This window comes from Rhinoderma darwinii, chromosome 4 (assembly GCF_050947455.1).
Source record: "Rhinoderma darwinii isolate aRhiDar2 chromosome 4, aRhiDar2.hap1, whole genome shotgun sequence".
Lineage (NCBI taxonomy): Eukaryota > Metazoa > Chordata > Amphibia > Anura > Rhinodermatidae > Rhinoderma > Rhinoderma darwinii.
Window position 1 is genome coordinate 163,724,149 of NC_134690.1, and position 17,161 is coordinate 163,741,309.

The window sequence follows — 17,161 nt, forward strand, 5'->3', positions numbered from 1 at the left end:
GTGTAAACGGAGTCCAATTAGAAGTAAGTATAATAGGAGGGGGGGATCCATCAGTCTCTGGCGGGCCAGTCCAACGCTGACCGTGTCTGTCAGCACAGGGGAGAAGAGATCCCTCATGGGTTCTAGGCAAATCAGTACAGTAATGAAACTGTGCTGATACATGAGAGCTAGTCAAAGCATACCTAACAGGATTAAGAGACGTGACATCCAGCATGCATTACTGGGAGGGATACTCCCACAGGAGAAAAGTCTGAAACTAGGAGCAGGTTGTATTTCGGGGTGTGAAATTGAATAAAGAAATGGAGATTGCAGCCTGAAATATAGTGCAACTTTTTATTAACTCAGAGTAACCGCTAACATGTGTAATAATCATTTTTCCAAATCAAAAGTGTCTGTAGCCTTTAAAGCTGTCATAAGGTTAAACCTGTAGTTATAATATACAGACTCCCAACCCCCAGTACTGGCACCTACTTTCTAGAATTTCCATTTTGGCAGTGTAGAGTGAAAGAATCCCTGCCAAACTCCACTAATTGTGATTCTGATTGTGATCCTAAATTAAAGGCCCTATTACACGGGCCAATAATCGGGCAAACAAGCGATCATATGAAAGCTTATTTCCAATCATTACCCTGTGTAAACAGGGCAACGATCAGTCGATGAACAAGCAAACGGTCGTTCTCTAATTTATGCAGCATTAAATATTATCGTTGTCAGCAGCATATCTCCCTGTGTAAACAGTGAGATATGCTGCCGACATGATGGAAATGTATGAAGACGAACGATCATAGTAACAATTGCTCGTCCCCATATATTCAACGGGCTGTTTAGTCAATCGGCGCTTGTTTTTACGGCCCATATCGGGCCGTGTAATAGGACCCTTAAACTCTGATGCTTAATCACTGGGAGCACAGAAAGATGTTGGGATTTCCCCACGCTGCACTGCCAACTTGGCTAATTTAGGCAGAAGAAGCTGACAGCAGACATTTCATCAAAAGTCAGACAAAACAGCATGTGGCATAAAAAGTAAAATTATATTTTTACTATAAATTATTTTGTGTGTCTTTAAAAATGAATTTAGTAATATTGTATGATTTTCTTCTAGGTTTTATCTCTTCACTCTTTTTCTGTGGTTCCTCTGTGAAGGAGATGTCATTGTGCTCAGGGAAATGTATGGCGAGATCAGAACACCCAGTTTTCCAGATTCTTATCCCAGTGAAACGGAAGTGACCTGGAATATTACTGTACCAGAGGGATTCAGGATTAAGCTATACTTTATTCATTTTGATCTGGAGCCCTCTTACCTATGCGAGTATGATTATGCCAAGGTAAAACCAATAGAGACCATACCATAGAGAGAAGACTTGTTGATTAAAGATAATTCATTTTCCACCATTTGTCGTGCACCACAAATTCATACTCTTCATGTTATTTTGTTACTTTTGTAGAAATGCAGATGTTTTAAACGTATGATCTCAGGCTACCCAGCGACACTTGAGACGCATTAAAATCGCAGAATTATAGTATTACACTATTCCTCCATGGAAAAAAAGTCACACGTGACCTTATGAGCGTTACAAAAAAAAATCAGCATTGTAAACATTGACCTCAATTTTATTGTAAATCATGTCGTTGTAGACTCCTAGCTGTATACTGTACTCATGATTTTCACCATTGTCTACCTTATAATGTTGGATGGTAGTGATAGTCCCTATGTGTAAATCATCCTAGTGATCAGATTAATCCGATTCAGATCCAATCATTACTGATCTAAATAAAACATTTTCCTATCATGCTGTGTGCACAGACCCTGTGTGACTGCTCTCGGAGTGGAAATGCAAAATATAGCAGCTAGACCCAAACTCTTTTATGTTTTATTCTTTTAATGGAGATATTCTATAAGCAAATGTATAACACAGAGGCGTAGCTAGGTTCTCCTGCACCCAGGCAAAGATTCAGTTTGGCTCCCTGCAACTTCTTTCCCACCATGTTTGCTTTCTCTACCAATCAATGAGGTGTAATTTTTTTTTTCACTTTTTTTTTATGTAACTCGATCATAAAACCACTTGTACATTTTACAAGCAATATAGTTATATAAAGTAGTTAACATAACAATACCTTAAAGAAAATAAATTAGTGGTCAGTGAGCCTGACTAAAACAGATTGTATAACTGAGGCTAATGAGAATAATTATGGTGACATAATGAACAGCGTCCTCTTGTAGATAGTGCCACAAAGCCCTCTATAGATAGTGCCACCCCCCCCTTTTAGATACTGCCACACAGCCCCCAGTAGATAATGCCACACTCCCCCACAGTACATAGTGCCTCACTTCCCGTCTTGAAGATAGTGCCACACCTAACCCACCTACAGTAGAATTATGGTTGGATAAAATGCAGCATATCTGCCATATGGAGGAGTTTGCAGCTTGGGTGACTCAATCCAGAGACCGTTTTCTAAAAGTGTGGCGCCCATGGCTGTCCCAGTGCAGAGGCAAAACGGGTTTTACGTAATGTTTAGATAACTCTCCACATTTCTTTACATCTCATGTCCATCCCTTCCGTAGTCCCTTGCTGGGCCGCTATGCTGAACCATGGGGTAGCATGAAGTGAGTTTTCCTTTATACAGAATTAATTAAAGGTGTTGTAGTACCGGAATTGTTATTCATTTGTTATTCATTGGTTATTGAATTGTATGTGTTGTCCCTCACAGTTATTAGATTATTAATTTTCGTAATGTGCAAGATTTATCAGATTTCATGAGGGTAGTCTTGTTTGTCAGGATTCTATTGCCTTCGCGTCACCGGCTGGTGATTTATTATGTTTATGTCTATACCCACATGCTAACTGCTGTAAAGTATGCAATCTTTGTTTATCTGCTTTTGGTCATGCACAATGATAACTGTTTGTTATGTATTATTTACTGTTTAATAAAAAGAGATTTTTCAAAAAAGATAGTGCCACACAGCCCCCCCTTGTAGATATTGCCACGCAGCCCCCCTTGTAGTTAGCAACACTCAGCCACCCTTGTAAATAGCGACACACAACCCCCCTTGTAGATAGCGACTCAGAGCCCCACCTTGTTGATAGTGACACACAGCCCCCAAACAAATAAAAAAAAAACTTGTACTCACCTAGCCTCGTTCCCAGGGCGAACAGAGCAGTTCTACAGCCTCCTCAGCAGCCTATGAGATGGGATCCTTGCGTAGGCCGGCATGATCCATTGACAGCATTGCGCCGACCTGTGCAGGGATCATGTCCCAAAGCCATAGTGAATGGCAGAGCAGGGAGCCAGCTCCTTGCTTCGCCGCAGTATTCCACCCCCCCCCCCCCCAAAAAAAAAAAGTATAGGTCTTATTCACTCATAGTTTAGCTGAAGCGATTATGATGCAATTCAGAAATGCAACACTCTCGTGCCAAAAATCACATTAGAAACACATGACAACCACTTTTTGCACGCTGCTATTTAGAAAAAGAATTACTAAAAATGCCAAAAGCACAAAGTTACAGTATGCGTGAAAAGAAAATCTTATTTTCCCATTCACTCTCAGCTAGGATAAAAATCAAACTTGCCCATATTCAGGAAGATTTTACTTTGTAGACTTTATGTTGTACCATAACTAAAGTATCTTGCTAAAACAAGTATTGACTTATCTTGGTATTTACATAGATTCTCTTTTTTTTCTGCCACTTGAATACTTACTGCAGAACAAATAGATACTATCAGTGTGAGACTGGGGTTTATTGGGCCCCTCATCTAGACCAGGGGTGAGGGACTTCCGGCCCGCGGGCCTTATAATGCCCGCGGGATCATTTGGTCGGGCCCGACCTTACTCTGACCAGCGCTGCCGCCGTGAGTCCGCCCTACACACTCACATTTAGGAGCAGGAGAAGGGCGGATGGAGCCAAGTATTGCGGCGGCAGTGGTGGTTTTTAGTGAGATCGGTGCGTGCCGGCCCTAGAGTGGATCAGTCCGGTCACCTGACCTGAGTCAGTGAGGTGAGGTCAGCTGACTGGACTGTGCTGGCCCAAGAGTGGACCAGTCCGGTCACCTGACCTGAGTTAGTGACGTGAGGTTAGGTGACCAGACTGGTCCACCCCCGGACCGGCACGTCCAGTCACCTGACCTCACGCCAAATATAACAGGCTAATTTCTAAGTTGATAATTTTGTATGGCCCGCAAATGATGTTATAAATATTCAAATGGCCCTTGGCAGAAAAATGGTTCCCCACCCCTGATCTAGACATAACATGCACGTTCCTACTTTTAATTGCATCGTAAACTTTGTTATTATCAATGCCCACACAATACATATCATTAATAAGGTTTTATAGGGTATAAGTGAATCAATTCATGAGAAATAGATCCTACATCCTAGTGGCAAGTCGTGGATTCCAATGTCACCTCCAAATGGGGTTGTCATCAGTTGGCTCTTGTTGAATTAGTGGCTCATTAATGTGCCAGAACCTTAGCCCAACGTAGGTCCCTCGGGTACTTTTAGAGCGCCACTCTCACCCTGAATACTGTGGAAAGACATTTGACACCTCATGTTTTTTCAGAAGTCCATACTATTTCTTTATTTAAATTCCACACAGTTTTTCAATGAAGGACACAAGCAGGAATGTGTGTTTGTATAAAAAATTTAGTAGAGGATCTTATCTGTAATATGGTTCATTCCAGAGTATACAGACCAGAGAAATGTCCTCTACCCTTGAATAAACAGAGTGGTCTCTGGTTGAGTTAATGTTTGCTGTTTCCTGTCCTATCTCATTTTACTGACTGATGGATGTGCACAGAGAGGTTGTTGCTAATTAAATGTTTTTTTCTTATTCCCAGCTAATGATGTAAACATGTTAATATGATTGACAGCTGAACCACTTCTCTCGTGGGAGAGTTTCCTTAAATGCAAAATAAGGATTACGTAGAAGTTGGGGGATGGTAATAATCATATAGAACATTTACATTCAGTTGTTTCATACAGTTTCATTCAGTTTAATAAATAGTCTATTATTTATGTATTGATTGAGGTAAACGTCACATCAGCAGCAATTCTTTTTTAACATAAGTATGATACATTCCCGCTTATTGTCAGCGGTTTACACATCTCTGTTCATTTTGTTCGCTGGAGCCAGGGACTTTGTGAACTGTTCCCTGCTGATTTGTCACAATAGCGAGCACTGATGTTTGCCTGAATGCAGTCTCTTTTTGTTCCTTTTTCTTTTTCCCTCTATATCCTCACAGCTTGCATAACCCTTGCCCTTAAAACATGAGTTTAGCATCAAGTAGATCAAGTAGAGCTGTATAATTTATATGAGAACAAGATTCCTACCCCATATGCCCGTTCCTATTCTATTTCTCTCTTTTTATCGGCCCTTGTTCCCTGCTGAGTGGTTCGTACAACCCCTTTTGTTAGATTGATAGATATTACCTTTAGTTACATTCAGTATCTGAGCATCTGATATGTGTACACGTCTTGTGGAATGTCCTTTATTCCAAGCCTGTTCGTTTCACTCCTATGTAAATGTATTAGTATCTCAGGCTATGAACCACCAGCTGAAGGCCCTGTTACACTGGCCAATTATCAGGCAAATAAGCGTTCATAGAACGCTCGTTCCTGATTATTGCCCTGTGTATAAAGCGCAACGATCAACCGATAAACGAGGACAAGCTCGTTCATCGGCTGTTTGCATAGTTTTAAATGCATAAACTCTTATCGTTGTCGGCAGCACATATCCCTGTGTAAGAACTGTTTTTGGACGAGCGATCGGAGTACCGAGCGCTCATCCCCATACTAACTTCTTGTGAATGGAGCAAACGAGAACCGATCAACGAGCTGTCTCATTGAACGACGCTCGTTTACACGGCCCACGTCGGACCGTGTAATACTACCTTAACTCAAATAGGCTATAATACAATATAACACTCAATTTCTTTAATCATAGAACAATTATTTATAGGAGTAGCCATCCATTTCCCACAGTGGAACATAATCCACAGGCAGTATATTAGAGATCCACAATTTGGGCGACCATTTTGGGCAAAATTTCTGGAATATTGACATATTTACACATTTATAATAAATATATATACAGTATATCTTTACTTTTAGGCTTCATGCACACGACACAGCGGCTGCACGGTGGTACACATAGTCCCATGCGACTCATGGGCGACTGTACAATCCTCCATCAGATTCCGTATGTACCGAGCTACAGTATTCTTCTCTGGACCAATGCATTTAAGGGAATAGAGCTTTGTACATACGACATTTGATGGAGAATGCCATAAGATTTGGTTTTTCTTTTAGAATCAAAAAGGAATCCTAAAGGAATAACCTCTGTATATCTCTATATGAAATCTGAGGTATTCAAAGGTAGAGTAAGGCCCCCAGATGCCCTTTGAGGCCTAAAGCAGAAGTAATAGTTTCCTATGGTCCTTGCCTTAATGGATATTGCAAAACAATATCTTTTTATCAGATACCCCCAAATATAAACAACCCGATTTCAATGACTTATGGTGCTGTGCCCTTGAGCTGATCACGCACACCATGAAGGCATAATTGCAAATGCCCTTAGCGAGGGTACAGCCAGCCCTCATAAAAAATTCTATAATATATTTACAGTATACCCAAAGGAGATAAAAAGCTCCACATAGCTCTGCTGTAGATGTTGCTCGCTTCCAAAACAAGAAAAACATTAAATGCTCGAGGAAAATTAACCTCTGTATACTCCACCCAGAAGCACCACCAATGACGGTGCAGTATCTCACGATCCTCCAGGTCAGTGGTGTAACTACCGCTATTGCGCAGCTTGAGGGGCCCGTGCCACACCCCGGCACGGCCCCCCCCCCCCATGGCCGGAGGCTCCCCTAGCAGCTGCTATGGCTGCTACAGCGCGACACCACTGAAGGGGTTGTTTCTACAAAAGACATGCATCCCCTATCCACAGGATAGGGGATACATGTGTGATCGCTCGAACGCCCAGCGATAACGAGAACAGGGGACCGAAAGTCCCCCGAAGTTCTTCATGTCAAACCTCGGACTTCCGGGGTCTGTCTGCAGCTCCATAGAAATGACTCGCGCATCGGTCGCGCTTGTGCGCATGCGTGACCAGCTCTCCTTTCATTTTTATTGAACTGTGCAGACGCTGGAAGTCCGAGGTTTGTCATGGAGAACTTCGGGGTACTTTCAGTCCCCCGTTCTCCTTATCGCTGCGAGCGATCACACATGTATCCCCTATCCTGTGGATAGGGGATGCATGTCTTTTGTAGGACAAACTATAGCCCGTTTTTTTTGGGGGGGCTATATGGCGTTATCTACAGTGGGGGGTCTGTATGGCGTTATCTACAAGGGGGTTCTGTATGGTGTTATCTACAGGGGGGTCTGTATGGCGTTATCTACAGGGGGGGTCTGTATGGCGTTATCTACAGGGGGGTCTGTATGGCGTTATCTACAGGGGGGTCTGTATGGCATTATCTACAGGGGGGTCTGTATGGCGTTATCTACAGGGGGGACTCTGTATGGCGTTATCTACAGGGGGGACTCTGTATGGCGTTATCTACAGGGGGGACTCTGTATGACGTTATCTACAGGGGGTGTCTGTATGCCGTTATCTACAGGGGGTGTCTGTATGGCGTTATCTACAGGGGGTGTCTGTATGGTGTTATCTACAGGGGATGTCTGTATGGCGTTATCTACAGGGAGGTGTCTGTATAGCATTATCTACAGGGGGGGTCTGTATGCCGTTATCTACAGTGGGGCTGTATGGCATTATCTACAGGGGGGCTGTATGGCGTTATCTACAGGGGGGATTTGGAGTTGTAAGACGTTATCTACAGGGGGGCTGTTAGGCATTATCTACAGGGGGCTGTGTACGGCGCTATCCACAGGGGGATGTGTATGGTGCTATCTATAGGGGGCGCTGTGTGGTGGAATCTATAGGGAGGCACTATCTACATGGGGGGGTTGTGTGATACCCAGCGGAGGAAGGGCCCCAGTCAAAAGTTTTCTATGGTGCCCAGTCTTTCCTAGTTATGCCCCTTCTCCAGGTACTCCGGTTTGCTTCCACAGATTAATTGACTTATGTGTGAGAGAACGGAAACTCCATCAGGGACAGGAATTAATGTGCATAAGGGCAATCTATGGACAGCGCTGCAGAATATGTTGGTGCTATACAAGCGACAGGAAATAAATTAATTCAACATGCCGTATTTATGAACTAGATGTCGTTGATGGCATTTTTAAAGGGTATTAACAAATGTATTAGACAGTGTATTCAGCTGATCCAGGCTAGGATTTCATCAACAGTTGAAAGGTTTATCACTGAGTGTTTACAGCAAGTGATAATGACCTCGAGGTTGACGTCCTACCAAGAAAAGAACAGAATGAACTAATGGCTGTATAGATAGATATACTTTTGTTATTCATCTCTTTACTAAAAATAATTAGACGCAAGTCATTTATTAGAAGCAAGATCATGTCCTAAATGGTTATTTTGTACATATTGATGTTTTCTTTTAATAAAATAGTTTGAGCCTTACTAGAAAGGTGATCACATTCCCAAAAATATATAGTTGCTACAACAGTTGGCCAAATCAGCATCTTATGCAATATATAAAATAATCACAACAAAGAGCAATGGAGTAAAGATTATGGCTTGTGAAACATCCAAAGTCCATATGTTCTAACCAAGGGAATACTGCAGATTAGGGAGGGTGAGGGATGAATTCTAATAATTCCATAAAGTGAACGTCCATATTTTAACACCATGTCATTTTTATGTGGTAAATAATTGCTTAATATATTTTTATTGGGATCTGAGCTCCAAATCCCCTGCAGGTAAATATTAAAATTGCCTGTAGTAATCACTAGAGGGAGCATATGAGCTCACTGTATACTGTTATTATTCAGTTAAATGTATAAACAATATACAAAAAGCTCCTAAGCGCCACCTAGTGATGACTAGATAACAGATATTTAGATTAAAGGGAGTCTGTCACCAAAATGTCCATATTAAACTAGTAACAGTGTATTGTAGAGGAGAGTAACCTGTTTCTAGCGTTTAGTTTAAATTTCTGCTTATTGCCTCCTTTGTAGAGAAATATGTTTTATTAAGTTTATGCTAATGAGCATTTAGGTGCAACGAGTGCGTGACCGTTGCACCTAAATGCTTTTACGTCACTCCCCAGTTCAACCCCCCTCCCTCCCTTCTTACATTGGTTGACAGGGGCCAGGCAGCGTAATCGGCACTTTCATGCCTGGCCCCGTACTTTCTGTAATGCGCAGTCAGAACATGTATATTTGTTTATGGCTGTTTTTTTGGAAGGTCAAATAGCACGAGAAATCATTGGTGACAGTGTTAGTTCAAGACCGAGAACAGTACAGGATAGGGGTGGGAGCTAATACTTACATCACTGTTGAAGGCGGTTCAGTGATGGCGTCTACTCACTCTTCTGCTCAGCGATGCCAGTGGTCCATCTCTTCTGGGTATAGTCTGAGGTAATCGGCGCATTGCCCAGAGCCCGGACCGCAAAAAAAAACAGGACATGTCATTATACGGTTCACAATTGCGGTCTGGGCTCATTGAAATCAATGCAAATCTTGTGTGTGCAAGGTCCGTCATTGCGGACGGCCCGTGGATGACACTCCGCAATCCGTCTGTGCCGTAATTACGGACCGTATGCATTAGGCCTTAGCAGGGACTTAAATCAGTACATTACACGTTATCCTGTATCTTTTTTCACCTAACTAAATATTAATCTGCTTAGCTCTTCCTGCTCTATAAAATGCTGCCGACAGATTGGATTTCATGTTTGATCCAACAGGTTCCCTTTAACCATTAATGCATAAGATTTAGATCATGTCTGTGTTCAAGAAGTGGTAGAAAATGGTTGTGTGCTTGTAGGTGGACAGTTTCTTTGTAGCCATACCATGTCGAAAAACATATTTAGGCCTGATTTACACGAGCGTGTGCGTTTTGCGCGCGCAAAAAACGCTGCGTTTTGCATGCGCAAAAGGCACTTGACAGCTCCGTGTGTCATCCGTGTATGATGCGCGGCTGCGTGATTTTCGCGCAGCCGCCATCATAGAGATGAGGCTAGTCGACGCCCGTCACTGTCCAAGGTGCTGAAAGAGCTAACTGATCGACAGTAACTCTTTCAGCACCCTCGACAGTGAATGCCGATCACAATATACACCAACCTGTGAATAAAAAAAGACGTTCAAACTTACCATGAACTGCCTGCTTCCTCCAGTCCGGTCTCCCGGCCGTTGCCTTGGTGACGCGTCCCTCTCTTGTCATCCGGCCCCACCTCCCAGGATGACGCGGCAGTCCATGAGACCGCTGCAGCCTGTGATTGGCTGCAGCCTGTGCTTGGCCTGGGATTGGCTGCAGCTGTCACTTGGACTGAGTTGACATCCCGGGAGGTCGGACTGGAGGAAGGAGCCGGGACTTATCGGTAAGTCCGAACTTCTGTTTTTTTTTACACGTATATGTATATTGTGATCGAAAGTCACTGTCCATGGTGCTGATTAAGTCTTTCAGCACCGTGGGCAGTGACTGTCTCCTGACGTCGCGTACCCGAACATTTTTTGCCGGGTTCGGTCAAAACGAGTTCGGCCGAACCCGGTGAAGTTCGGTGCGCTCATCTCTAATTTGACACTCCGTTTGGATGTTTGTAAACAGAAAAGCACGTGGTGCTTTTCTGTTTACATTCATCCTTTTGACAGCTCTTGCGTGAATCACGCAGTTCGCACGGAAGTGCTTCCGTGCGGCATGCGTGGTTTTCACGCACCCATTGACTTCAATGGGTGCGTGGATGCGCGAAAAACGCACGATTATAGAACATGTCGTGAGTTTTACGCAACGCACTCACGCTGCGCAAAATTCACGCATCGTCTAAACTGCCCCATAGAGTAATATAGGTGCGTACGACACGCGTGAAAAGCACGCGCGTCGCACGCGCGTATATTACGCTCGTGTAAATGAGGCCTTAAACTATTTGGGTTATCATTAAAATCTTACATATTGATTTAACTTTAAAATACTAATATATAAACAGTCTGCATACTGTATAAATGGTGTACATATTGGTTATACACTATATGGACAAAAGTATGAGGATACCCAGACTAATTATCGACTTCTGGCATTTCAGCCACACCTATTGCAAACGGGTGCGTAAAATAAAGCACACATTTATTCAATCTTCATAGACAAGCATTGCTTGTAGTATGGGTCGTACTGGAGAGTTCAGAGACTTTTAATGTGCTACCTTAGCCACAAGTTAGTAGACCACACAAACTCAAAATATGGGGCCGCCGAGTGCTAAAGCGTGACGTGTAAAGAACTGTACGTTGAGAGGTTCATGAAACAGGTTTCCATGGTCGAACAGCTGCACATAAGCCTAAGATCACCATGCACAATGTCAAGCGTCGGCTGGAGTGGGGTAAAGCACTCTGCTGCTGGACTCTGGAACTGTGGAAACGTGTTCTCTGGAGTGATACATCACATTTCACTATCTGCCAGTCTAATGGCTGAGTATGGGTTTTGTGGATGGCAGGAGAACACTACCTACTGGCATGCATAGAACCTACTGTAAAATTTGGTGGCAGAAGGATAATGGTCTGGGGTTGTTTTTCAGGGTTCAGGCTAGGCTCCTTATTTTCAGTGAATGCCATTTTAGACAAGTATGTGCTACCAACTTTGTGGCAAGTTTCCTGCACCAGCATGACTGTGCCCTTGTGTACAAAGCAAGGTCCATAAATACTTGGTTAGATTAGTTTACTGTTGAGGAACTTGCGTGGCCTGCACAGACCCCTGACCTCAACCCCATCACATACTATCTCCTCCAGCATGAATCCCCAACCTCACAAATGCTCTTTTGGCTGAATGGGCAAAAAAAATCCCACAGGCACACTACAAAATCTTGTAGAAAGCCTTTCCAGAAGAGTAAAAGATGTCATGGCCGCAATATGTGGACCAACTCGAAATTAATGACCATGATCTTATAATGGGTTGTCCAACAAGCTTATATAGGTGTAATGGTTACGTGTCCACATACTTTTGGCTACATAGTGTATATTTAGGTCTGCTGCAGTTAATTGTATGGAAGGGAAATACAGCTGTTGATTAGGTATAGGTAAATTTTTCTACGATTTTATTGAATGTTTTCATTGAAAGGGTTTGTACATAGTTGTACAGTCAAGTTTAGAACAAAGTATAGTCCAAGTGTAAATCTTGTAGCTGTTTCATACGTTTCATTGTTTCTTACATAAGAACAACAATAGTGGATGCTCACCAGATTTGATATTCCACTAATCAATACTCCATGAATGTTTACAGTGGGAAAACCCAAAGGGCTTTATGAAATTTTTTGGTATAATTATTTAAAGAACAGGGTTGTCAGTTTCATTTTAGTAGCTTAATTTACAATTATTTTTTTAATTAAATTTTAATTTTTAAATCTTTACTGGGTCCACCTCTACAAGTTGTAGTATTTTTGCTTCTATTTCTTGTACTTCTATCATGGTTATGAAGATAATGGATTTTTCCATTTAAGCACTGCTTGTCGTTACACTGGATTAATATGTTATAGGCATGGTATTATTGTTGCTATTTGGGCTTAAAATAGGGTGTTACATTATGTTCATTATTATGACCAGTATTTACCTTCTAAGGCTTCGTTCACATCTGCCTCAGGACTACGTTCATGGGTTCCGTCTGAGCTTCCCGTCAGGGGAACCCATGAACGGAATCCAAACTGAAACAAACGGAAATCATAGGTTTCCATTTGCATCACCAAGGATTTCAATGGTGACGGATCGGGTGCAAATGGCTTCCGTTTGTCATCGTCGTTTTGACGGAATGAATAGCGCAGTCAACTACTGTGTTGATTTCATCCAAACGACGGAACCATTAAACAATGGTAACGAACGGAAACCATTTGCACCAGATCCGTCACCACCTATGGTTTCCGTTTGTTTCAGTTTGGATTCCGTTCATGGGTTCCCCTCATGGAAAGCTCCAACGGAACCCAAGAAGGGAGCCCCAATGCAGATGAGAACGAAGCCTCAAGTACTTACAAAACTTTTGGTGTGTTTGAGAAGGTGCCTGGAGGAATGACGTTTGGCACAAAAACAAGATGACATTCTCTGTATTATTAAGTTTTGACAGATCCAGTAGGATGAACATACAACTGTGTGCCCATCAAAAAAAACCTCCTGCTTACATCATGAACATTCCACCTCTATAAATGTCCCATTCAAGAATAGTTTCAATAATTGAAATTAATGTTTTAATTTATTATGTGTAGACCTCACAACTAAAAAAAACATCAACTTTCTGATATTTCTACCAGCAGCATTTAATTTTTGATAATCCTGTACCGTAGAACATGTTTAAAATTCACATTCACAAGGTGTAACATACGGCTTGTATGTTACATCTTGTGGATGTGAATTTTAAACATGTACAATAACATTATATGAGGGAATAATCATCTGCAAGATGAATCTATGTAACTGTGTTGTTTCCATTGTGTGAACTGGACATTGATAAATAATGAAAACTTTTTTTGATTTCAGGTGGAAACTGATGAACAAATATTGTCTGTCTTTTGTGGAAGGGAAAGTACTGATACTGAGCAGGCTCCAGGGCAGCAGGTGCTTGTGTCACCTGGGAACTTCCTGAGCCTTACCTTCAGGTCAGACTTCTCTAATGAAGAACGCTACACAGGCTTTGACGCTCATTACAGTGCAGTTGGTAAGTTAACACGTCATTGGAATTAGTTGTATGAAAATCATCCATAAATCCCCAGAGAATTTTTATGCTTGGAACATATTTCTCCCTCTTCTCTCTCACCTAAGCGACAAGCTGGAAAAATTCTGCAGAAGATTAAAGTTGTCTTTAAACGTATATCACCAATATGCAACTTTCCTGCAGCTCCTTCACTACCACTGCCCAATATCCATAAATTCTGATTTAAATTTGTAAATTGGCTATTTATCAATGAAACGCCAATGCATACTAACATTTTAGAAAAATAATAAGATGCAGTTTTCCCAAATTTTCTAACATTTGCTGATTAATTACACCCAGAACATGACGGCAGAATTACTACTGTGACTGCGCCTACAATGTGTAGAAAAATTTGCCAAATTGTGGCGCATATTGGTGCATCTTTTTTAAAGACTAATTTAAGAAAAGATTTTTGCGCCTCTCTAGGCACTTTAAAAGTTTCTAGAAAGGGGACGTGGCTTAATAGGGAAGGGGCGTTACTTAAAATGTGCCAAACCAAAACTAAGCCAACCAAGAATTGGTATAAGAAAGAGAAAAGTGTCTAGCAAGATGTGCCAAATCTATCACACAGCGTGGGCCACTGTGATGAACTTGGCGCATCAAGTTTATGCTGTTTAAATCTTACATTAGTAATGCCTCATGCACATGACAGTCCTGGTCCTGGCCTGGTCCCGTCCGTGATCCGTGGAAAGATAGGAAATGTCCTATCTTTCCACGGATCGGAAAGTCGGGTCCGTTTTCACTGACCAAATTCACCCTTCTAAAGTGAATGGTTATGTAAAAACTATCGAGTGGCACTCAGTCGTGTGCAACTGTACTAAATCTGCCCGATAGAGTGTAAAGAAAACAATCATACAATCTTAAAATAGTTGTATAAAATAGTTGTATTTCATACATAATATGAAATGTTTATTATGAATATAAATATGATTTTTAAAATTGGCTTTGTCACCGATTCATTAAATTTAAATCATAGATTTGATAAGCGGAAAATAAACATTGAAATGCATATTACAGATCTGTGCGCTCCCCAAATAAATCAGGAGTCTAAGAAAAAAGATCCATTTTACAGTTCTGTATTTTTGGACTTCATTCGCTTTTAGGGTAAGGCCACATGTGGCGTATTTTCTGCAGAATTTCCGACCAGATTTTCTGTGCGGATAATCTGCAGCATTTTTTCATCTTAAATTTACATACTGTGGATTGAAATTCTATACAGCAGGTATATTTCCGCATGATTTTTCTGCATGTGGATGAGATCTGCTCAAATCTTATTCACTTGGCTGCTACTGTAATAATGTGGTGTTTCCCTATTGGTTAGCAGCTAATCTGATTGTGTTCACAATTAGCTTTTTTATTGATTTTGACTGAGGCTGTATTTTATTTTACTAGATACTAAAATACATTTACACTATCATTTACCTAATATTACTAGAAATCACTTTTGCTTTTTTTTTTTTTTGCATTTTTATTATGTTAAACGCCAGCCTAGTTCTTATTGTCTTAACTTAAAAGTACTTGAAATTGTTTATGTTCTGATCATGGGAAATACGGTTTCTACAGAATTAGGATACTTCAAACAGAAGTAACACTTGCAAGTAATATTGCTACTTTAAAGCATGCATAAAGGACTTGTTCAAATCCATAAGCCAGTAAAGCATGCGGATACATTATCAGTGAGCTTGAACTACTGTCATTGTGACTATGTTTGCACAGGTGGTAGCTAATACCTTTGTATGATTGTCTGTTTCTAGATGTTGATGAGTGTGCAGAGCGAAATGATGAAGACATGGTCTGCGATCATCACTGTCATAACTATATTGGTGGATTCTACTGCTCGTGCAGATTTGGTTACCTTCTCCACTCAGATAACAGGACATGCAAAGGTTTATCATACTACATATATTATGGTCTTTATTGTGGTTGTGCTGTATCAAAATATAAAAATACACCCACTAATACACTAATCTAAAACTGTCGCTCAGCTTAGGAATCACATTCAGTTCACAATCCATATCCCTACGTTATTGTTTAAAAATATATGAAAGAGAAAAATAGACCATCAAGAACACAACAACATTAAAACTGGCAAGGAAATGGCAAAACCAGGAAATTTTAGGTCACATCTCTATTGTGCCTCACCAAATCCATCTCTAATGTTTCCTACCATATTTCTATTTGCCATAACAGCCGTCTTTACGAATCTCAAAATCAAGATGTCACCACATAACTGGAGTACTTAGATCTAACTAAATCTGGTGATACAATAAAACAATAATAAGATATATATATGCACGTTTTTGTGTGTGCCAAGCATGTGACCCTCTACCCATCTCAGCATAAAAATGATGTGAGAAAGGTCCAAGCATCCATATCAAGATTTGGGTACAAAAGCAGAGGAGGCAGTTGAATTGGATATTGCTTGTAGGTTAACTTTACTTTCAGAAAAAGTCCTTGTAATCTTCATAGGGGATTCAAGATGACTTTAGGTCTATAAGAAAACATAGGGTACAAAGATATAACCATCAACCATATGAATCTACCTTATGTCAATCATAGGGCAACATAAGACAGTTGTAAATGTTCTCGATACCAACATACTGTTACCCTTTACTAAGCTGAGGAAAACTATAGCTGTGATTATTACTCTTTCACTCTTGATTGTTCACAGTGGAGTGCAGTGATAACTTGTACACCCAGAGGAGTGGAACCATTTCCAGTGCCGATTATCCAAGCCCATATCCAAAGAGCTCTGACTGTCTGTACAGAATTGAGCTGGAGGAAGGATTTGTTGTTAACCTTCATTTTGATGACAATTTTGATATTGAAGACCACCCAGAAGTGTCATGTCCATATGACTACTTAAAGGTACATTGTCACTTTCTTATAACTGCACCTGTCACAATGTTAAAATCTGATCTAGATGTTGAAATTGAGTATTCTTTCAATTGCATTTTTCATTGTTGATTATTGTAGGAATGCAGATAATTGGACTTGTTTAAAGGGATTGTGTGAGATTAGGGTAAATTTACGAAGGCTCCGTGACTGCATCCACAAATAAAATAAGTGCTGTACTCCTAGGGTATGTACACACAGGGAGGATAGGCTGTGTAGAAAGTACACAGCGTATCTGGAATCCGCAGGGAATTCCGTGCGAAAAAAAACACCAAATTGTGGTGCAGTTTTTTTGCTGGAATTTCCTCTGTAAAAAATATCAGGAAAAAAAAATAATATTTACTCAAAGCCATGGTGACGCGTCCCTCTGACATCCTGCAGCCTGGCCTCCTTTCGATTTTTTGAAGAAGAATTGCAGCTTTTCTGCCGCAGAAATCACAACAACTGCTATTTATTGCAGGTTTTACATTCCC

At 41.1% G+C, this 17,161-nt stretch overlaps 1 protein-coding gene across 6 annotated transcripts in view; it reads left to right on the plus strand.

The window, feature by feature from the left end:
- The window catches only part of MASP1 (MBL associated serine protease 1), a 140,028-nt gene that overhangs the window by 19,528 nt on the left and 103,339 nt on the right, over window positions 1-17,161 (plus strand). For all 6 annotated transcript variants that reach the window (XM_075861796.1, XM_075861797.1, XM_075861795.1 and 3 more), the window contains exons 2-5: window positions 1,103-1,325; window positions 13,580-13,757; window positions 15,548-15,679; window positions 16,465-16,661. In XM_075861796.1, the coding sequence (XP_075717911.1) occupies window positions 1,103-1,325; window positions 13,580-13,757; window positions 15,548-15,679; window positions 16,465-16,661 (730 nt within the window). The remainder of the gene's footprint in view (window positions 1-1,102; window positions 1,326-13,579; window positions 13,758-15,547; window positions 15,680-16,464; window positions 16,662-17,161) is intronic.